Source organism: Hyperolius riggenbachi, chromosome 4 (genome assembly GCF_040937935.1).
Source record: "Hyperolius riggenbachi isolate aHypRig1 chromosome 4, aHypRig1.pri, whole genome shotgun sequence".
Classification (NCBI taxonomy): domain Eukaryota; kingdom Metazoa; phylum Chordata; class Amphibia; order Anura; family Hyperoliidae; genus Hyperolius; species Hyperolius riggenbachi.
Genome location: NC_090649.1, coordinates 436,305,191 through 436,327,186, shown reverse-complemented (window position 1 = coordinate 436,327,186; position 21,996 = coordinate 436,305,191). Strand labels below are relative to the sequence as shown.

The window sequence follows — 21,996 nt, the reverse complement described above, 5'->3', positions numbered from 1 at the left end:
CCATAGAAGCCTATAGTAGAAATGCATCTGACTCCAGACTCCATAGGACCATTGGGGTGAATACTGCACTGTCCCCTGCTGGTCGTTGGAGATTTTATACATATATATGTATATCTGTAATGTGTGCATTGATGTTTGGGAATATGTTGAAGTTTAACATTGCACTTAATGTCTGAATGATAGCAAGCACTACTTGTGAGGGAAAAAGAGAAAGGTAGACAATTCTAGTCTTATGAAAAGGCCAAAGAGCACCAAGGAATATAATGTAAAATATACATATGTATACCGTATATGACAACATACTTCCTGGAGCAGTTTTTGTCCATTTACAGGACTGGGTCTCTTTTTCTTCCCCCCTCTTTGTCCTTCCTCTCAATTGTTCTGAGCCAAAGCAGTGCAGGTGGGGTGGTGCTAACCTAACATTTCAGTGTACAGGCATATAGGCACTACTGATAAAACCGTTTCTGTAAATATTTTAAAAGAAGTTTTTGATAGGCACAAAAATTGTTCAAGGCACTATAAATGATGAACTAATTATATGTTTTGGAACAAATAGCTTCTGCTCAGTGTTGAGAAGTGAGAGCCGATTCTTCTTCTTCTGTACATGTATATCATCGCTATCCTGATGTTGAGCTGCCATTGATGTAATACAGGCACACAGAGCAGGGCAAGGAGCCATATTAATCTCACTCTACAGTATATACTGGACACTATCACTGTCACATGGGCTGCTATGGCTACAGTTACAGCTATGCATATAGCAACAAACCAGGAGCTGTGCTATAGTAAGGGAAGGAGTGTGGTGTGTGTGTGTATGTATGTGTGTGTATGTGTGTGTGTATGAGTGTGCATGTGTCTACGTGTGCGCGTGTATCTGGTGTGTGTGTGTCTATTGGGTGTGTGTGTCTATGGGTGTGTGTCTGTGTGTGTATGTGTGTACCTGTGTGTGTCTGTGTCTGTGTGTGTATGTGTGTGCCTGTGTGTGTATGTATGGGCCTGTGTGTGTGTCTATGGGTGTGTGTGTGATTGTGTGTGTGTGTGTCTATGGGTGTGTGTGTGTGTGTATGCCTGTATGTGTGTGTGCCTGTGTGTGGTGTGTGTATGTGTGTGCCTGTGTGTGGTGTGTGTATGTGTGTACCTGCGTGTGTGTGTGTGTGTGTGTGTGTGTCTGTGTGGGCCTGTGTGTGTGTATATGGGTGTGTGTGTGCGTATATGTGTGTGTGTGTGTGTGTGTGTGTGTGTGTTCCTGTGTTTGTCTATGGGGGTGTGTGTATGTGTGTGCATATGTGTGTGTGCCTGTGTGTGTGTGCCTGTGCCTGTATGTGTTTGTGTGTGTGTGTGTGTATGTGCGTGCGTGTGGGTATGTGTGTGTGTTCCTGTGTTTGTCTATGGGGGTGTGTGTATGTGTGTGCATATGTGTGTGTGCCTGTGTGTGTGCCTGTGTGTGTTTGTGTGTGTGTGTGTATATGTGCGTGCGTGTGGGTATGGGGGTGTGTGTATGTGTGTGCCTATGTGTGTGTGCCTGTGTGTGTGTGTGTGTGTGTGTGTGTGTGTGTATGTGGGTATGTGTATGTGTGTAAGTAAGATAGAATTAAAATGTAAAAAAAAATATCAAACTTAAATAAGATAAGCACATATGACTATAGCATCTTTTTGTGCTGCCCCTGTAGCCAATAGAAGTTTACTGCAAGTACCACATTCATTAGAAAAGTTGTGCTCAGATGCTCCTGTCCCACATTCTGATTGGCCAGTAAGGTCATCACATTGCTGGGATGATAATGAGTAAAGCAAAATAGAAAAGAGGTTTACTGTATCTCCTGGGTTATGCTATTCAATGCACATGGATCACAGGTTCTCAAAATCAAGTACAAGGTCGCAGGCCACCTGCCCTTCATCGAGTGCCACTAGATAAAGAGGAGACGGCCCTAAATCATGTTCTTAAAACACCACTATCACAAAAAAAAGTTTAAATACACATGTGCACATGCTTACCGGTATAAGAAGTACATTTCTCCCATAGTAAAATGCACTATAAATTACTTTTCGCCTACGTTGCTGTCACTTACAGTAGGTAGAAATAATCTGACACATCTGACATGTTTTGGGGTAGTCCATCTCCTCCTGAGGGATCTAGTACAGCAAAGTCCCCATTATCTGTCACAGGCGGGGATAGCCTGATATGGGTGTTTTTCTGGTTGCTTGGGCAACCAGCCGAAAAAAGCACTAACCTCCACCCAAGCAAAAAAAAGCAACTTACCGATTCTCCAGGCAACGTCTTCTACACTTTCTGTAGTTCCCAGCGGCTGCATCCTCTGTGTACGGATCTCAGGATGTCATGTGACCCGATGCGGCTAAAGCTGGCCACTAACGGTTCAATTTCTAGCGAAAAATCGTTCGAGCGATCAGAAATTCTGATCGGATTGGTTGTAAATAATCTCCATTGGTGGACACAATCGATTATGAACGAGTGAAAAAAATGTCGCCCGAATGAATTTTCATCGAACGAAAATTTGGATTTTCTTGGTGGTCGTGACAGATGGGAAGCAATGATTGATTAGTTGATGGTGTAGTGAACGATTTTTCGTCCGATCAGAATTTCTGATCGCTCTAACGATTTTTCGCTAGAAATTGGACCGTTAGTGGCCAGCTTTAGTCACTTCTGCTGCGCAAAAACTCTGCACATAACAAAAGTACAGCCCACATTGTATCTATCTATCTACATTGGCTTGCAAAAGTATTTGGCCCCCTTGAAGTTTCCACATTTTGTCACATTACTGCCACAAACATGAATCAATTTTATTGGAATTCCATGTGAAAGACCAATACAAAGTGGTGTACACGTGAGAAGTGGAACGAAAATCATACATCATTCCAAACATTTTTTTCAAAGCAATAACTGCAAAGTGGGGTGTGCGTAATTATTCAGCCTCCTTTGGTCTGAGTTCAGTCAATTGCCCATAGACATTGCCTGATGAGTGCTAATGACTAAATAGATTGCACCTGTATGTAATCTAATGTCAGTACAAATACAGCTGCTCTGTGACGACCTCAGAGGTTGTTTAAGAGAATATTGGGAGCAAAGCACCATGAAGTCCAAAGAACATACCAGACAGGTCAGGGATAAAGTTATTGAGAAATTTAAAGCAGGCTTAGGCTACAAAAAGATTTCCAAAGCCTTGAACATCCCACGGAGCACTGTTCAAGCGATCATTCAGAAATGGAAGGAGTATGGCACAACTGTAAACCTACCAAGACAAGGCCGTCCACCTAAACTCATGGGCCGAACAAGGAAAGCACTGATCAGAAATGCAGTCAAGAGGCCCATGGTGACTCTGGGAGAACTGCAGAGATCTACAGCTCAGGTGGGGGAATCTGTCCATAGGACAACTATTAGTCATGCACTGTACAAAATTGGCCTTTATGCAAGAGTGGCATGAAGAAAGCCATTGTTAACAGAAAAGCATAAGAAGTCCTGTTTGCAGTTTGCCACAAGCCATGTGGGGGACACAGAAAACATGTGGAAGAAGGTGCTCTGGTCAGATGAGACCAAAACTGAACTTTTTGGCCAAAATGCAAAACGCTATGTGTGGCAGAGAACTAACACTGCACATCACTCAGAACACACCATCCCCACTGTCAAATATGGTGGTGGCAGTTTCATGCTCTGGGGGAACTTCTCTTTAGCAGGGACAGGTAAGCTGGTCAGAGTTGATGGGAAGATGGATGGAGCCAAATACAGGGCAATCTTGGAAAAAAAACCTCTTGGAGTCTGCAAAAGACTTGAGACAGCAGGACAAAGACCCTAAACATAAAGCCAGGGCAGCAATGGAATGGTTTAAAACAAAACATATCCATGAGTTAGAATGGCCCAGTCAAAGTCCAGATCTAAATTCAATCGAGAATCTGTGGCAAGATCTGAAAACTGCTGTTCACAAAGGCTGTCCATCTAATCTGATTGAGCCGGAGCTGTTTTGCAAAGAAGAATGGGCAGGGATTTCAGTCTCTAGATGTGCAAAGCTGGTAGAGACATACCCTAAAAGAATGGCAGCTGTAATTGCAGCATAAGGTGGTTCTACAAAGTATTGACTCAGGGAGCTGAATAATTACGCACACCCCACTTTGCAGTTATTTATTTGTAAAAAAAATGTTTGGAATGATGTATGATTTTCGTTCCACTTCTCACGTGTACATCACTTTGTATTGGTCTTTCACGTGGAATTCCAATAAAATTGATTCATGTTTGTGGCAGTAATATGACAAAATGTGGAAAACTTCAAGGGGGCTGAATACTTTTGCAAGCCACTCTATCTATCTATCTATCTATCTATCTATCTATCTATCTATCTATCTATCTATCTATCTATCTAAGGCATGTTGAGACTTCTGGATACCTGAGTTCCAGATAATGGGGACTATGCTGTACTTTCATTATACTTTACACTTGTCTAGCCCCCATACTTGCCTGCTCACTATTTTGGCAGTTGGATTGAGCAATAGCTGTTTAGTAAATGCTTTTTTTTTTAAATAAAGGTAGGCATGAGAATTTCCCATGAGGAGATACACTGGTCTAAAACCTGCCACATCCGTCAGACTTTTACAACAATTTATAGAGCATTTTACTCTGGAACAAATGAGTGCATTAAATGGGATATCCTGGATATGCAGTGAAACTTAGTTGTGTTTCTCCTCTGTGTGTATCTCTTGCTAAATTGTGTATTGCCTGTGACTGAATGATCCTGTGTGATCTGCTGAACAGACAACACTTTTAACCTGCTGACAGTCAGTGTCAGTGATGGGCAGTCGCATTCACCAACTGTCAGGAAAGGGGAGTGGATAAGGGCGGAGCCATCCTGTACATAACACGTGTCACAAAGTGATATGTATCTGAATAAATAATAAAAAAAAGCGAGTGCTTACTTTTTTGGCACTGTTTGCAGCTGCTTCTTTTTGGCTGAGGTCATCTGCTGAAAGCTCACTTCCAAACTTGTACTCAGGATGGGCCTCCTCTTCTTGATCAGCTATTATAAAAGAACACAGATAGAAACATTAAGGCCCAGTTCACACCGCCAGTTAAGTGGCAAACGGATCCATAAAAATGAATGTGATCACTGCTCGATTGGATCAGTTTGCCTTCAGCTGCTTCCATTCTGTTTCCCTATATACTTTTATTGTGAATTTGTATTCGACAGGGGTGCCCACACTTTTTCGGCTCGCGAGCTACTTTAAAATTCGCCGAGGCCAGGAGATCTACCGGTGTTTCAAATGCACCTCCCCCCCCCCGGAAATGTAGTTAGGTATAGGTCCCTTCAGTATAGACTAGCCGGGTATAGGTCCCTTCAGTATAGTTTAGCCGGGTATAGGTCCCTTCAGTATAGTTTAGCCGGGTATAGGTCCCTTCAGTATAGGTTAGCCGGGTATAGGTCCCTTCAGTATAGGTTAGCAGGGTATAGGTCCCTTCAGTATAGGTTAGCAGGGTATAGGTCCCTTCAGTATAGGTTAGCCGGGTACAGGTCCCTTCAGTGTAGGTTAGCTGGGTATAGGTCCCTTTAGTATAGGTTAGCCAGGTATAGGTCCCTTCAGTATAGGTTACCTGGATATAGGGCCGGCGGCATCCAGGTCTTCAGGCCTGGCTCCGGTGGGCAGCGTGAGTGGAGTCGGAACTCGGACGTTTTCCGCCTCTCCACCCGATTGGCTGCGCGCCTCTCCTCTCCTGGATGGCTGCGCGCCTCTCCTCTCCTGAATGGCTGCGCGCCTCTCCTCTCCTGATTGGCTGCGCGCCTCTCCTCCCCTGATTGGCTGTGCGCCTCTCCTCCCCTGATTGGCTGTGCGCCTCTCCTCCCCTGATTGGCCAGGCTCTCTCCTCCCCTCCCCTGATTGGCCAGGCTCTCTCCTCCCCTCCCCTGATTGGCCAGGCTCTCTCCTCCAGCGGCCAGTAGCAGAAACTGCGATATACAGCTGCTGGCTGCTAAATTCAATGGGACGCGGCCAAGAGGCCGCGATCTACCGATTAGGCGGTCGCGATCTACCGGTAGATCGCGATCAACCTATTGGGCACCCCTGGGCCATGAGCAATAAATCATGATCAGTAGTACTGAGCTTCATCGTGTTTCTTTGTTGCTGCAATATACTGTCTTGGCTCTGAGCACAGAGCACACTGCACATTACAACCCAAATTATCCTCTCCACATCTAGTCTCCGAGTTCCGACTTACTACTACCAAAGTGAACTGTGCTGTCTAGAACGATCCATCTCTTCTCTAGTGTGAAGACACGTTCTGTTTTCTCATTGCCCCCAATGCAGGGCTTCAGCTTCCGTTTCCATTCTGCTGGGCTCAGCGATCTGGAAAAATTGCAGCAGAACCAAATTTGCGGTCCATTCAGCGGATCGTGCGGAATGGATCCGTTCCAACAGACCAATGTGAAAGGATCTTTAGGTTAACATTGGACCCATTCGCATCCGTTCCCTTAGGATATGCAAACGGACCGTTTTTTTCTGCCAGTATGAAACGAACCTTATACAAGTAATTAACAAAGCTTTCCCAGAGTTCTTTTTGTGTATCACAGAAATATCACCTAAAGCCCATACAACACATGTTTATTTATGCAATATTGATACAATACCCGCAACCCTTCACAGAGAACACAAAACTAATCACATCATTTGCTGTCCTTCTAGTGTGCTAACTATCTAAATGTTGCCACTATTCTAGCGAAAAATCGTTTGAGCGATCAGATAATTCTGTTTGGAAGTGAAATATACATATATTTACATGGATCTGTACAGGAGTACTGAAAGAGGGACAAATGAGGGAGAAGGAGGGACAGGGTTCCCAAAGAGGGACTGTCGTTCCAAAAGAGGGGCAGTTGAGAGCTATGGCAAAACAGAGGAAATGAAAATGTTTTAACAGTTTTGAAAACATGAGAATGTTCTTCAAAGTATATAAAACCTGCGTTAATATAGAAAGGATGCATGTAAATGCAGGTAGCATGGATTCAGGTGGACTGGTCTGAATACAGACCGAGATCTGCACACACACTGGTATTATAACTAGCAACATGCATACCGTTTTCCGTTTCTTCCTCGATATCGTCCTCCAGGATGCTGACAGGTGCCACAGTTTCTCCCGACTCCATCATACTTTTCAAAGCTTCTAGTTGCTCTGTTGACACAAAAGGCAAATGGATATGAGAAAATCTACCCATAGTAAATAACAGACGCACAGCTCAGTAGCAATGTCATCAGAGTACTGCGTCATCTTAAATGTAGTAAGCAGAGATTTCTCACTGACCATCTCTAATAGTAACAAGGGCTACCTAAAAAAAAAGTGTTGTGGCCAATTGAAACTTCTAATCAGTTACAAGTGAGGTAAAAAACACAAACTAGAGTGTACTCTGCACATGATTGGATGTTTTAACTATCACAGCGTCATCATACCAATGCCCTGTGTTATGGGCGGGATGAAGCACCACTACATCATACAATTGTGCTATTTTATGGGCAGGTCCCAAATCTAAGTGGTCGGTCAGCAAAATAAACCACACCAACAAATGTGACTACTACAGGTGGTTAATAAGATGCTAATTTTATGCAAATGTATTCGGGCTGTAAACACACAAGCCTTGTCTATTTCAGAGCTGCATGAATGCAACACTCCCTAGCGATCACTAAGGGCTCGTCTCCACTAGTGCGGCGTGCGTCTCGCAGACGCACGCCGCACTGAGCCGGTGGGCGGGATCGCAGGCGAATCCCATGAGCCGTGCCATGCACGGCTATGGGATTCGCAGCCTCCGCAGCGAATTCTGCGGGGGGTTCCGGGCGAATCGCTCCCGCAAGCGATTCCGCCGCGGCGCCGTCATCCCCTATGGCAGAGTTTCCCCGTGCAAATCATGTGCGGGGAAGCTCTGCAGAATCGCCGGCGAAACCGCCCTAGTGGAAACGGGCCCTAATGCAACAAAACAATATAGTCACACCCTGGCCTATATACAATTCACTTTTTCTCCTGACTTTTCTCCTAGGAGATACATTTTAATCTTCTATTTAAAATAACTTGTCAGCACTTTGCAATTGAAAAAGTACCAAAAAGTAGGTGGGAGGGAACTATCAAAAATATTTTGAGTATTTTATGGCTAGCTGGTTGCATAATAGAAATGTTATTGACAAGTTTGAAAATATCACCTAGGAGAAAAAGTTAATTGCATATGGCCCCCTGTCCCATCAAGTGATGGACAGCAGACTAATTTACTTTTAGGCCTCTTTTTCATGGACTGTTGATAGACAGTAAAATACCTCTCAAACTTTTTCAACTGCTTGCTGCTGCCTGGAAACGGTTTGCTGCTGCCTGGAAACGGTTTGCTGCTGCCTGGTAACTGCTCACTGCTGCCTAATCACTACTTGCTGAGCACACAGTTCCACAGTCCGTGAAAAAGAGACCTAACTCCACCAGTTCAACAGTCTATGAGCAGGGCTACCGTGGATACTTGAGTCGATATCATACTATTCAAAACTGCAGGATGGGGGTGGTGACCGCAGATAGAGGTATTTACGAATAGGGATGGTCAATCAGATGCAAATAATTTCAGGTTGGTACAGCATTATGCAAATTGTGTATGGAAATGTATGCAGATTGAAAATTAACCAATCAAATCCTGCTGAGGTAAAAATTGATTGGTCAATTTTCAAGATGCATAAATGTAAGTATTTATATATCGCTGACATATTACACAGCGCTATACAGAGTATATTGTCTTGTAACTAACTGGCCTGCAGAGGGGCTCACAATCTAGTCCCTACCATAATCATTTTATATAATGTAGTGCATGTATCATAGTCTAGGGCCAATTTAGGGGGAAGCCAATTAACTTATCTGTATGTTTTTGGGATGTGAGAAGAAACAAGAGTGCTCAGAGGACCACACAGACATGGGGAGAACATACAAACCCCTTGCAGATGTTGACCTGGCTGGGATGTGAAACAGGGATCCAGTGCTGCAAGGCGAGACCACTAACCACTACGCCACCGTGCTGCCTGATACAAGATTTGCATAATTCTGCATCAACTCAAAATTATTTGCATCTCATTAACCATCTCTATTTGCGAAGATTGCAGGGTGTGTTGCTAAAAACGGCTGGCAAAGGGCCTCCTAAATGGACAGTCTCTCGGATACTGATATCATTGCTCTACTGCAGGTTTGAAGAGAAAGAATAAAACAAATCCAGGAGGAAACTAAAATGAAGGACATGAGAATGACAATAATAAGCACTGAAACATACTTTTTTCCACTTCTGCTTTTAAGCGCTTGTTTTTAATGAGTATTTTCCTTTTAAGGTCATTTGGAGAAGGCAAAGGTCTTCCACTCTCAAGCTGAAACACAGGATCAGAAGGAAGAACATATCAGAAAACATTATTGATCTATTTAAAGTGTACCCGAGGCGACATGTGACATGATGAGATAAACATGTGTATGTACTGTTCCAAACATATTAATAACCAAGCTGTTTTACCTAATGTTGCTGCCTGAAAGAGTTAATTTTCGGGCATGCAAGTGACAGCTTCTGTCTTGTCGGTACCTTGTCAGGAATATAGTAAACATCACTGATAAGCAAATTACAACCATAAAAGTTTTCCTATCAGAATACAACTTTATGGGCAGGGGCGAGATAAAAAAAGGTCAATAGTTCATGTTTTTTCACTCAGGGACACTTAATAGGCTGCCACTGAGCAGAAACAACAAAACATTCAATCTACTTAAATGTTTAAATGTAAAATAAAACCATGGGATGCCTAAAATAACCTCATTTTTAGGAGTAGGAGGATAAATACAATTGTTTATCTCATCGGTTTATTTTCGCCCTTGGTTTACTTTAAAGGCATTTTACTCCTTCCTTTATCTAATATGTTTTGTAGCGCAAACATTTAGATTTGACCTTAGAAGTGTTGCAGAGGTCATAATCAAATTTCCTAGATCTATATTTTTTGATTCTCAACTATAGGTAGCTTAGGGAAGAGGGAGGGTTTTGTTAATATTGGGAAAGGAGAATACGGAAAACAAAAAACAATGTGGATACATATGACCCACCATCTTCATAATGTCTCTCCTCAGTCTTCCCATTACCAGCTACCCGCTTGTGGCTAAAGATGCTCTTGTGTAGAAGAACTCATGTGAAGAGAAATATTTATTCATGTGACATCCTTAGAAGTCTCTGATTTGCTGTGATCGCTTCCTGATTCAGCTTGCACATGAGTGTGACCAACAAATCAGATCATTACAATCCTATCACCTGATCAAACTGATCACATGCTTTTGCATGAGTTTGACTACACACCAGCTACTCTAGTGAAATCTAGCATTGCAGCTTTGGTGGGCTATGTACGATAATCAGGGCCGGCCTTAGGTTTCACAGCGCCCTGAGCAGAACCAGATTTTGGTGCCCCCCCCCCCCCCCCCCAAATTCATCCTCTTCGCGTGTGAGCGCACCACACACATACACTAATGGGGGGGGGGGATCTGCTGCCTAAATACACTAATAAGGGATCTGCGACTGTAAGACTAGTAGCCTAAGCCTATACACACTAAAGGGGGGATCTGCCTACAGTAAAGGTTAGATAGGTAGCTGCCCCCAGTATAGATTAGATAGGTAGCTGCCCCCAGTATAGGTTAGATAGGTAGCTGCCCCCAGTATAGGTTAGATAGGTAGCTGCCCCCAGTATAGGTTAGATAGGTAGCTGCCCCCAGTATAGGTTAGATAGGTAGCTGCCCCCAGTATAGGTTAGATAGGTAGCTGCCCCCAGTATAGTTTAGATAGGTAGCTGCCCCTAGTATAGATTAGATAGGTAGGTGCCCCCAGTATAGATTAGATAGGTAGCTGCCCCCCCAGTATAGGTTAGATAGGTAGGTGCCCCCAGTATAGATTAGATAGGTAGCTGCCCCCCAGTATAGATTAGATAAGTAGCTGCCCCCCAGTATAGGTTAGATAGGTAGCTGCCCCCCCCCAGTATAGGTTAGATAGGTAGCTGCCCCCCCAGTATAGGTTAGATAGATAGGTGCCCCCAGTATAGATTAGATAGGTAGGTGCCCCCAGTATATATTAGATAGGTAGCTGCCCCCCAGTATAGATTAGATAGGTAGCTGCCCCCCCAGTATAGGCTAGATAGGTAGGTGCCCCCAGTATAGATTAGATAGGTAGGTGCCCCCAGTATATATTAGATAGGTAGGTGCCCCCAGTATATATTAGATAGGTAGCTGCCCCCCAGTATAGGTTAGATAGGTAGCTGCCCCCCCCCAGTATAGGCTAGATAGGTAGGTGCCCCCCCAGTATAGGCTAGGTAGGTAGGTAGGTAGGTAGGTAGGTGCCCCCCTCCCCTCATACTGGAGGGGGAGCCGCGGGGAGGGCAGCCCGACCTCTCCCTCCCTTCCTCTCCGGGCCACCCTCTGTGCTCCCCCCTCCGATGTAGACTGCAGCAGAGCCAGAGAGAACAACTCACCTCCCTGGTTCCGATCGCCGGCGCCTCTCACGGTGTATCACTTGCCGCTGGTCTCCTCTTGTACATTGTCACTGATACACAGTAAACTTCTTGCTAAGCAGGAAGTTTAGTGTGCATCGATCAGTGACAATGTACAAGAAGAGACCAGCGGCAAGTGATACACCGTGAGAGGCGCCGGCGATCGGAACCAGGGAGGTGAGTTGTTCTCACTGCTGCAGTCTGCACTCTGCAGGGGGGAGCACGGAGAGCGCCCGGAGAGGAGGGAGGGAGAGGACGGGCTGCTCTCCCCGCGGCTCCCCCCTCCATCACGGTGGCCGCATCATGCCATCTTCCAAATTAAAAGACATGCGGCCAGGCGGCAGGAGCGCCCCCTGGAAGCCGGCGCCCTGAGCGATCGCACAGGTCGCTCAGGTCAAAGGCCGGCCCTGACGATAATCCTATCATAACGTCATTTTAAAAGGTACTTGAAGTGACATGTAATAGAGGCATAATCACAAACTGCTGGTAAAATTGCCGTGCACATGTAGTACTTACACAAGCTAAATAACATTGCTACCTCTGCTAATTGTGGATATAAGTGGAATAGTGCTCAAAACTGAAGGCTTGCACACCCATTTTATCCTATCATGTATGTCTTTATGAGCTTGTTTCACATGTACTACAGCACCCAACCCCAGCCTGAGTTCTGACACATTCTATTTCTGTCATGTGACTCACTGTCAAATTCATGATTCCATTGTCCTACATCTCACCCAGGAAACATCAAAAGCTGCAGGAGCTCCTTCCAGCCACTGAACATCAGAATCTGCAGAAACTCCTCCCAGCCACTGAACATCAGAAGCAGCAGGAACTTCCCACAGACACTGAACATCAGAAGCTGCAGGAGCTCATTCCAGCCACTGAACAACATCAGAAGATGCAGGAGCTCCGCCCAGCCACTGAACATCAGAAGCGGCAGGAACTTCCCCCAGCAACTGAACATCAGAAGCTGCAGGAACTTCCCCCAGACACTGAACATCAGAAGCTGCAGGAGTTCCTTTCCAGCCACTGAACATCAGAAGATGCAGGAGTTCCTTTCCAGCCACTAAACAACAGAAGCTGCAGAAACTCCTCCCAGCCACTGAACATCAGAATCTGCAGGAGCTCCTCCCAGCCACTAAACATCAGAAGCTGCAGGAACCTCCCCCAGCCACTGAACATCAGAAGCTGCAGGAGCTCCTCCCAGCCACTGGAGGAAGTAGATGATGAACCAAGCTTTTCAAAGCACAAAGGTGATCTGCTATTTTAATGAATCATTCTTGTTTGTACATAAAAGCACGTACTCATTTTCTAACCTTTTTAGCAACCTTCACTATAGTCTTACAGAGGATTGTCCTACAGGAGAGCATTACAAATGAATGCTAACTAACAGTAAAGTTACTAATAAACCTATGCTGGCATTTTAGGATTCCTTATTTTTTAATCTTAGAAGAACCTGGACCCAAATGTGCAATTACATTAAAGAAGCATTTGAAAAAAAAACCAACAACAACAACAACAAAAACATGTGATAACACAACACAGGCATACCCCCCAACAACTCCGTGTGTCAATGAAAGCCATAATCTATGCTGACTGCTTGGAAAATGGGCGAGGCCAATAGAAATTGTCCTTCATGTGTGGGAGTGGCATGTGGGGGAGTGGCATGTGTGTAACAATTCCCTATTCAAGAATGTTGGGAGGTATGCACTGCTTGCAGCAAAACCCCAGCCTGAGTGCAGTGCTCTGATCACAAACTCATCAGGGCTATGTGGTCACATGATGCAAGCTGCCAATCTAATCTGGCAAATGTACGGAATAACAAACCAGCTTTATTCAAAAAGAAAGTATCACAAATCTGCTTCACCAATTAGATTACTGGCTATTTCTTCTGATTGCCAGATGCTTAGCTTACTGCAGCCTCTGTATTGGTGGGAAGTAGAGTATATACCGTATACCTCAGCAGTGACGCTATGATGCATATTTCCCAACATCCTGAATGAGGAACACTACAACCCTCTGTCTATTTTATCAACACTGGAAACTGAGGTGGGAGGAATATGGTGGCTGCCATGTTTACTTCCTTTTAAACAATACTAGTTGCCTGGCAGTCCTGCTGATTTTTTAGGCTTCAGTAGTGTCTGAATCACGCCCCTGAAACAAGCATGTGACTAATCCGGTCAGTCGTAAGTCAAGAGCATCTGATCTGCATGCTTGTTCAGGGTCTATGGCTAAAAGTATTAAGGAGCCAATACATCTAGCGAGGTATGGGCAGATCGGTCAAGAGACAGATCTCCCTGATGGAATCTGATCAGAGAGTGATCTGGTGGCTGCCCATACATCGCAGGCCGATTCCCGATTGATTTCTGGATGAAATCTCTCAGGAATCAGCCTCATGACGCCGCACTCATCACCTTGCCAGCGTCGCACATATACATGTGCTGTACGCGGCAGCCATGTGGGAGGTGACTGGAGTAAGAAGGAGCAGCTGTACACTCGTGGTGGCCCAGACAGGTGACAGATTTTAATACACGGGGGCGGGGTCACATTAACTTTTGGGGGGACAGCAGCCAGGGGTTCTGTCGGGATTGTTGCTCATCCCAATACTACATTGCCGTTACCGCCGTGCACCAATTGACCACATTGGCCCTAGATTTTCCAGCCGGCTTGAACGATACATTCAACACATATTGGACCAAAATCAGTTGAATCGTCAATCGGCATGCTTGTTGTGGCAGCATCGATAAAATTATCAAATAGGATGGTCGATCGGGCCACAAAATCACTAGATGTATGGCCACCTTCAACAGGACAGCTAGACAATTTGTATTGTTTAAAAGGAAATAAGTAAGCCTTCATTTCCCCCTCACTTCAGGTGTGCTTTACATGAAGTCTGAGGCGAAATAATGGTGGTAACCTAAAGACATACAGAGGTGTGTCTTCACACTTACCTACGTGTCTGTTCGCTACTGAGAGGTTCCGCTTGTCTTTACTTCCGGTAGCGGTCGCAACTGTATTCAGTCAGTGACCGGAGGTACTTGCAAGACGCATGTGCAGTACAGTATTTCAATTGCACCTTTCTGTCCGCACTTACAGTTCTCACGTGACATGCACGCACGCGGTCAGAGAGGTGGAACTGAAATACTGTCACGTGATCTTTGCATACACGCACGCGGTCAGAGAGGTGGAACTGAAATACTGTCACGTGATCTTGGCATGCACGCACGCAGACAGAGAGGTGGAACTGAAATACTGTCCCGTCATCTTGGCGTGCACGCACGCGGACAGAGAGGTGGAACTGAAATACTGTCCCGTGATCTTGGCATGCACGCACACGGTCAGAGAGGTGGAACTGAAATACTGTCCCGTGAACTTGGCATGCACGCACACGGTCAGAGAGGTGGAACTGAAATACTGTCCCGTGAACTTGGCATGCACGCATGCAGACAAAGGTGGAACTGAAATACTGTCCCGTGATCTTGGCATGCACGCACGCGGTCAGAGAGGTGGAACTGAAATACTGTCCCGTGATCTTGGCATGCACGCACACGGTCAGAGAGGTGGAAATGAAATACTGTCCCGTGAACTTGGCATGCACGCATGCAGACAAAGGTGGAACTGAAATACTGTCCCGTGATCTTGGCATGCACGCACGCGGTCAGAGAGGTGGAACTGAAATACTGTCCCGTGAACTTGGCATGCACGCATGCAGACAAAGGTGGAACTGAAATACTGTCCCGTGATCTTGGCATGCACGCACGCGGTCAGAGAGGTGGAATGAAATACTGTCCCGTGATCTTGGCATGCACGCACACGGTCAGAGAGGTGGAACTGAAATACTGTCCCGTGAACTTGGCATGCACGCATGCAGACAAAGGTGGAACTGAAATACTGTCCCGTGATCTTGGCATGCACGCACGCGGTCAGAGAGGTGGAACTGAAATACTGTCCCGTGATCTTGGCATGCACGCACACGGTCAGAGAGGTGGAACTGAAATACTGTCCCGTGATCTTGGCATGCAGGCATGCAGACAAAGGTGGAACTGAAATACTGTCCCGTGATCTTGGCATGCACGCATGCGGACAAAGGTGGAATTGAAATACTGCGCATGAGCCGCACGAGTAAAAAGTACAAGGCTAGGTTTAACACTAGAAGCCAATCAGACCATTTTCCATACTGGCTGGGTTGTCTGTGATCCCGCGCAGCTCTCAGTTGAGGATGGAGTGGTGCGTTCTTCTATCTCTATTAGGTAGCTCAAATGTTTCTCAGCCAAAAGTCTTTTTTTTGTAAGACGTATGCATATTCCTCACAGTAGGATGGCTCTTCTGTACCATATCTTTGAGCTAAACTACAGGGCACACAACTGATTTTGAAGCCACCCTTCTAGTGATTTTTTTTGTTTTGTACGAATAAAGCTGTGTGCATCATGTTTATACATAAGCCTGATAATATCCACACAAAGGTGTCTGCCACAAAGTCACAGTGTACAACACTCACACACGTATCTGAAGACTAAGGGCAAGATACTAACCCTAGCTCTGAAACCACAAATGAATGGTACTCTCTCATTATTTAAAGTTGGTCTTTAGTCAAAGTTTAATCTCCTTTCCCTCACTAACTTTACATCCTTCTAAAGGGTCACTATGTAAGAAAAATGTAAAATACACTTTTGGGGTAGCTGTCACTTACAGTAGGTATTAGCATCAGATGGCTCTGTACCTCTTACTGACAGTATTTGGAGTATTACATTTACTTATGGGGATTCTCAAATGTTCCTTTAGTTTCATAGGGACTCCCTGAACAGCGATGGCACCTGTCCAACCAAAACAATAATGACACAGGAGTAGGCAGACCAGAAGGACTTCACAAGGGAGTATTTGAAAAGCATATAGAAAAAAATTGAGAATTCCCCAAGAGACAATGGATTAGTCAAGAACCCGTCAGTAAAAGGTTTAGAGCCACAAGATTACAGCAGGGCTGTGGAGTTGGAGTTTTGGGTACCCGGAGTTGGAGGTTTCATAAACTGAGGAGTCGGATGATTTTTGTACAAAATCCACAGCCCTGGTAAGTATTAGACTAAGGAGTCGGAGTCGAGGAGTCGGAGTCTGAGCCATTTTGGGTACCTGGAGTCGGATTTGGAGTCAGTGGTTTCATAAACTCAGGAGTCGGAGTCGGAAGATTTTTGTACCGACTCCACAGTCCTGGATTACAGTAAAACGCAGTAAGTGTGTAAGGCCCCATACACTTGCATTGCGGTTGCATAATCCTGTGGTAAAACAGAGTAATGCAACGCACACTTGCAATGCAAGTGTAGGGGCTTAGAAAACAATTGATAATGCAATCATTCAGGATCATCTGACCCATCACCTTTTCATACAATATGACCATTAGCTAACAATTGTACTGTTAGCGGGCTCCTTAAGGGCTCCTAATAGAGAGTAAATTTATTCCAGATGTACTGCTGCATTAGTAAACACGTTTTATTTTTCTCCACAGAGAATCCTGAGGAATTTCTAGAAAGCAAGGAATCCTGCCTTTAGCCTTACACACTTGACAGAAACATTTCAAGCAAAAACAAAAAAAACAAATAGCAATGCAAGTTTTGCAATTTACAGTAAACCTGTACTGATAAAAATCCATGTACGGTTCTCTAGAAGAATTGGCACCATAGGACATATCTCTTTTGTCATTAACTGGCTCTTCCATAGTGCCCACCGAGCACCCCTGAAGCACTGCTATAAATATTGACTGAACAGCAGGAAAGAGACACATCCTAAATACTGTTATGATAAGATAATGCCAAATATTTCTGAGGTGAGACTTTACACTGCAAACGGACATGGGGGAGTGGTCGACATACATTGTGGGGACATCATCCCTGGGTCTAAGGGTCACCGCGTTATCCAATGCCATGCACCAGATTGAGCCCTTGCGACTGAGATTTTTATTCTATTCTCGATCGACGCATGTAATGGATTTTGACTGAAAATCAATCAAAAGATCAATTGAGCAGCCATGTTGTAGTACAGATTCTCTTCCGATTTGATAGTTTTTGAAGGGGAAGGTCGATCGGATCGCAATATCAAGTAATGTACGAGCCACCATAGGCTAGGCCAACCCTATGCCGTATTGGCAATGTGAAGAATAACAGAGAATCTGATGTCCGAGCCACTGTGTCCATTCATATAGGTTTTTGTAACAGTTGATGTCCATAGTATGTTTTCTGACAGACCATCTCCACTCAGTTATGATGACTCAATTGGGTCATCGTGGGTCACGCTGCAGCAAATGCAAAGAACCATTGAATGAAGTCACAGAGATAACGCCTGAGACGGGGGAGGAAACAATGCAAGATGGGAGGAGGCATCCTAATTGTGATGCACTATGTAGTGAGAGTGGAGGTAAATAATAGGAACAGTCTGGCCTTGTGACAAGAGGTTAAGATTTGTATTGTTACACCAAATAAAAGACAACACATTTCACAGGACCTGCCCGCTTCCTCAGATCAATACGAGACAGTGTCTGAGCTGTGCATCTCTGTTTCAGAGTGCCAAAAACTTCCTTTTTAATTTTGGGCAACCTATTTTTATCTACTTTCTTGGTGTGGGCCAAAACGGCATTTCACTGAGAATGCAGGAGAAAACTTAACTGAATTAGGGCCCAAAAAAAGACAAGCTCCCCAATTCATTACATTTTTTTCAAAGATGTCCCAAATGTATTCAAGTCTGATATTGATTTCCATACCTACTTATTTTTGTAAGGTGCTTGAAGAGAACCCGAGGTGGGATTTAATTATGTTAGTGGGGCACAGAGGCTGGTTGTGCACACTAACACCAGCCTCTGTTGCCCCATGGTGTGCCTCCAGGACCCCCCTGCGCGCCGCTGTACCCCCCCCCCCCCCCCCGCAGTGCTGGCGACACACAGCGTGTCGCCAGCACAATGTTTACCTATGCGCTGTCTGTCAGCGCCGCTCCCCCGCCTCCTCCGTATCGGCGCTACCCGCCCGTATCCCTTCCCTCCCGCTGATTGGAGGGAAGTGACGCGGGCGGGTAGCGCCGATGACAGACAGCGCATAGGTACACGCTGTGTGTCGCCAGCACTGTGGGGGGTATAGCGGCGCGCAGGGGGGTCCTGGAGGCACACCATGGGGCAACGGAGGCTGGTGTTAGTGTGCACAACCAGCCTCTGTGCCCCACTAACATAATTAAATCCCACCTCGGGTTCTCTTTAAAGGTATTTTGTAGATACAATGAGAAAGCATCTAATAAAAACTAATGGGTATTTTTTAACAACTTGTGGGCACATTTTTGTTACTCTTAATGAGCATTTGTATGCGATTTCTCATTTAGCAATTTTTTTATGTATGCCAATGAAGTTAGTTTACATGAATATGTATATAACTGACTTCTAAATCATGCAATGTTTTTTAATGAAAAATGGGATTTTTATGCGTTGCTGTTGACTTGCATTGGGACGCAAATCGAGCATCACACGTGCATAAAAAACTGCAGACCTGCCATCAGGAAAATTTCAAATGCATAAAAGCACAAAAAAAATTGACACCATTAAATACACTCGGGCCCGTATGCAATTCACTTTTTCTCCTAAGTTTTCTCCTAGGTGATATTTTCAAAATTGTCAATAAAATGCAATTTAAATCCCCAGCAAGCAAAAAAATACTTTGTATACTTTGATTGTATTTTTTCATCTACTTTTTGGTACTTCCATTGCAAAGTCCTAAAAAGTTATTCTAAATTAAAGATGAAAAATTATCTCCTAGGAAAAACCACAGGAGAAAAAATGTAATTGCATATGGGTCTAGGTGTGTGACAAACAAGATTTTGGGGAGCTGCAAACTAATTCAAATGAGAATAAATGCCATTACCCCCCCCCCTCCTTTTTTATTTCCCTGCAGCCAAACTGGCATCTCTTAAGTGGATTAGCCCATCCGTCTCTCTGCCTCTAATTTTTGTGGCCATGAAAAATTATTGCCCCTCCACTCTAAAGTGATTTTTTGCGGATGCCAGTGGCCCAGGCAGTGCCCATTGAGAGGCTTGTTCAGTTGATATTTACACAAAAACTTCACATAGTACTAGGAATGCTATTAAAAATTTGATCACAAAAAAAACCCCTAAAGGACAAATCACACACACTAATAAAGAGCCAACCGTAACAGAAAAGGTAGGTCCTTGCATTTCATGGTGCCCGCTTCTCTATAGAAAACTTACTTTACAGGATTTTGGGATAGTACAGGTTCTCTGCAAGCAGCAGACACAGAGTTCAAATGTTGCTAAGCGTGTCATTTCAAAGCCACTTCAATCCTATATAAAATAAATATAATATGATCATTTTATATTGCGTCGCTAGGTGGCAGCAAAACTCAAGATTTTTTACTTCACAAGGGGGCTGTGCCTCCTTCCCTTTGCCTTGTATGCTGAGTTCACTGACATTTTCCTGTGGAAATGAACAACAGTCCTCAGCTTCACACTCTGCCAGCCTTTCAATGGAGCGCATAACAGTGACAAGAAAATGCCTCATGAGCCAAGACAGAAGCAGGCCTGAAGGGTTACGTACCGGATGAGTCTCGAGAGGCTGCTTCAGGAGGAGGTCCCCGAAAATCTCCTCACAGTATTTAGACATCTTGTACTGTTGGTATTTGCTGAAATACAGAACATATTTTAAATGTAGCGCTGACCCTCACCTCAACAAATTGCATGTTTCACATGGTTTAATATTGTAGAGTGAACTTAAAGCAGAAATCAAACTTTTACCACTACAGCTTTTTTTTTTTTTTTTTTTAAATCAATGAGACATTCCAGAGTGATTGGGGATACTAATTATATATAGGGATGCTGGCTTGTGAATATTGGCTCATAGCAACTTCTGGCATTTTATTTGGCCTGAAGAAGTGGGCACAGACCTACAAAACGTGTTGCCAGTGTATATATAAAATGAATCTTAAGAATTTGTCTTCATTGAGGTAAGTCACCTCATTTTTTTCTTTTAAATTATTTTTTAACATAGTTTTATCATCTCCTGGTTGCCTCTTTCTCTGTTGGAGGGGTGTACCGTTTGGCCCTCTGTGGCCTAGCAAGAGTGTGACCATACCTAGTTTGCCTGGACACACACCCAGTTTGCTTCAACACTCCTCATTTGTGACATATTGCACTATTGGGGCTGCCGTCGTCTCTATTTTTTTGTTGTTGTAGGGTGTGTTCTCTGATCACCCTCCACAATTTTAAATCATGGAGCCATGTGATTTGTTTGATCAGCTTATAAATTTGCACTGTTTTGATTTGCTGTGATTTGCTGTGATTTTGATTTGCTTTTGATTTCCTGCTTTAGCACATGATCATGAATAGCGAATCAGAGACTTGCATATCAATCACCTCACCAAACTGATCACATCTCCATGCGTTCTCCCAGACATGACCATCACTAGCAGTAGTAAACACTCCCATCTCAGTAACAGCTGAGAGCTATGCAAGGCAATTTTTACAACTACGTAAGCAGAGCTCCAGAGGACTGACAAATCACAGGTATGCTTGTGTGATAAAGCTTTTTTTAAATGCTTACAATAATGGGCCATATTCATAAGAGGCCAGTAAAACTACCATGAGAAGATGGCACACGGTAATTTTACTAATATTTGCACAACTGTTATAGCGCACATTGCACAAGTAGTGCAACTCATGTTACCCAGGTTTTACTAGAAACACGCATTTTACCTAGGCAACTGCCGTGCACTTTGTACTGGACTGCACGGGACTTTTACTGCTGTTCAGTGAATATGCCTCCAAGTTATGTATCTGTAGCAGTCAATTCCTGCCGTAGAAGAAATAATTTAAGTGACAAATGTAGAGAGTGCAATAGAAGACAAAAATACATCCAAAGCTTCCAAACTGCAGACACCATTTTAACACACCGGTATATTTTTGTGCCGATACTATTTTAATAGAATTTATTCTGCTCCTGTTTTTTGGAATATATAGAGCAAAATGTGAACCATCTACAATTACATCATTTTCTGCCACCAACCAGGGATGAAAATAATAGGGTAGCAGCCCCTGCAATGGCAGGTGAGGCCAGAGCTGTGGGCGGGTGTACCGACGAAATAACCTACCTGTCGAATCAGACTACATTCACTATCAAACGTATAGCAGGAGGGTTAGGGTTAGGGTAAGGGGAGGGGATAGTAATGTCTATGGGATGTAGGTTAGTTCAACGGTGTAGGTTAGATTGTTGGAGCACGGGCCCACTACTACTAACCTTCCCTTTCTCTGATACAGGGGACCAACTTCCAAATCAGGTGTTTTTGTGGCTACACTTGTTATGGTGTGAAGATAATGATGGCCACACCTGTTTTATGGCCCTTGTAAGATGGACCCCCAAGCTGTGAAGGTCACCAAGGGGAGGCAAGGTAAGGGGTGTGAACAAATCAAAATTTTGCTGGGGGGAAGCACATGGATTGTAGGTATGCCACCAACCCTATAGGA

General features: G+C 44.4%; 1 protein-coding gene across 17 annotated transcripts in view; it reads right to left on the bottom strand.

Annotated features, from left to right (window-relative positions):
- The window catches only part of PLCB4 (phospholipase C beta 4), a 459,946-nt gene that overhangs the window by 121,261 nt on the left and 316,689 nt on the right, over positions 1-21,996 (bottom strand). For 14 of the 17 annotated variants that reach the window (XM_068232509.1, XM_068232508.1, XM_068232514.1 and 11 more), the window contains 5 exons: positions 20,075-20,159; positions 19,895-19,954; positions 9,270-9,360; positions 7,064-7,159; positions 4,918-5,018 (listed from right to left, as the gene is read on the bottom strand). In XM_068232509.1, coding sequence (XP_068088610.1) covers positions 4,918-5,018; positions 7,064-7,159; positions 9,270-9,360; positions 19,895-19,954; positions 20,075-20,159 — 433 coding nt within the window. The remainder of the gene's footprint in view (positions 1-4,917; positions 5,019-7,063; positions 7,160-9,269; positions 9,361-19,894; positions 19,955-20,074; positions 20,160-21,996) is intronic. The other 3 variants (XM_068232519.1, XM_068232520.1, XM_068232522.1) reach the window with 1 other exon arrangement.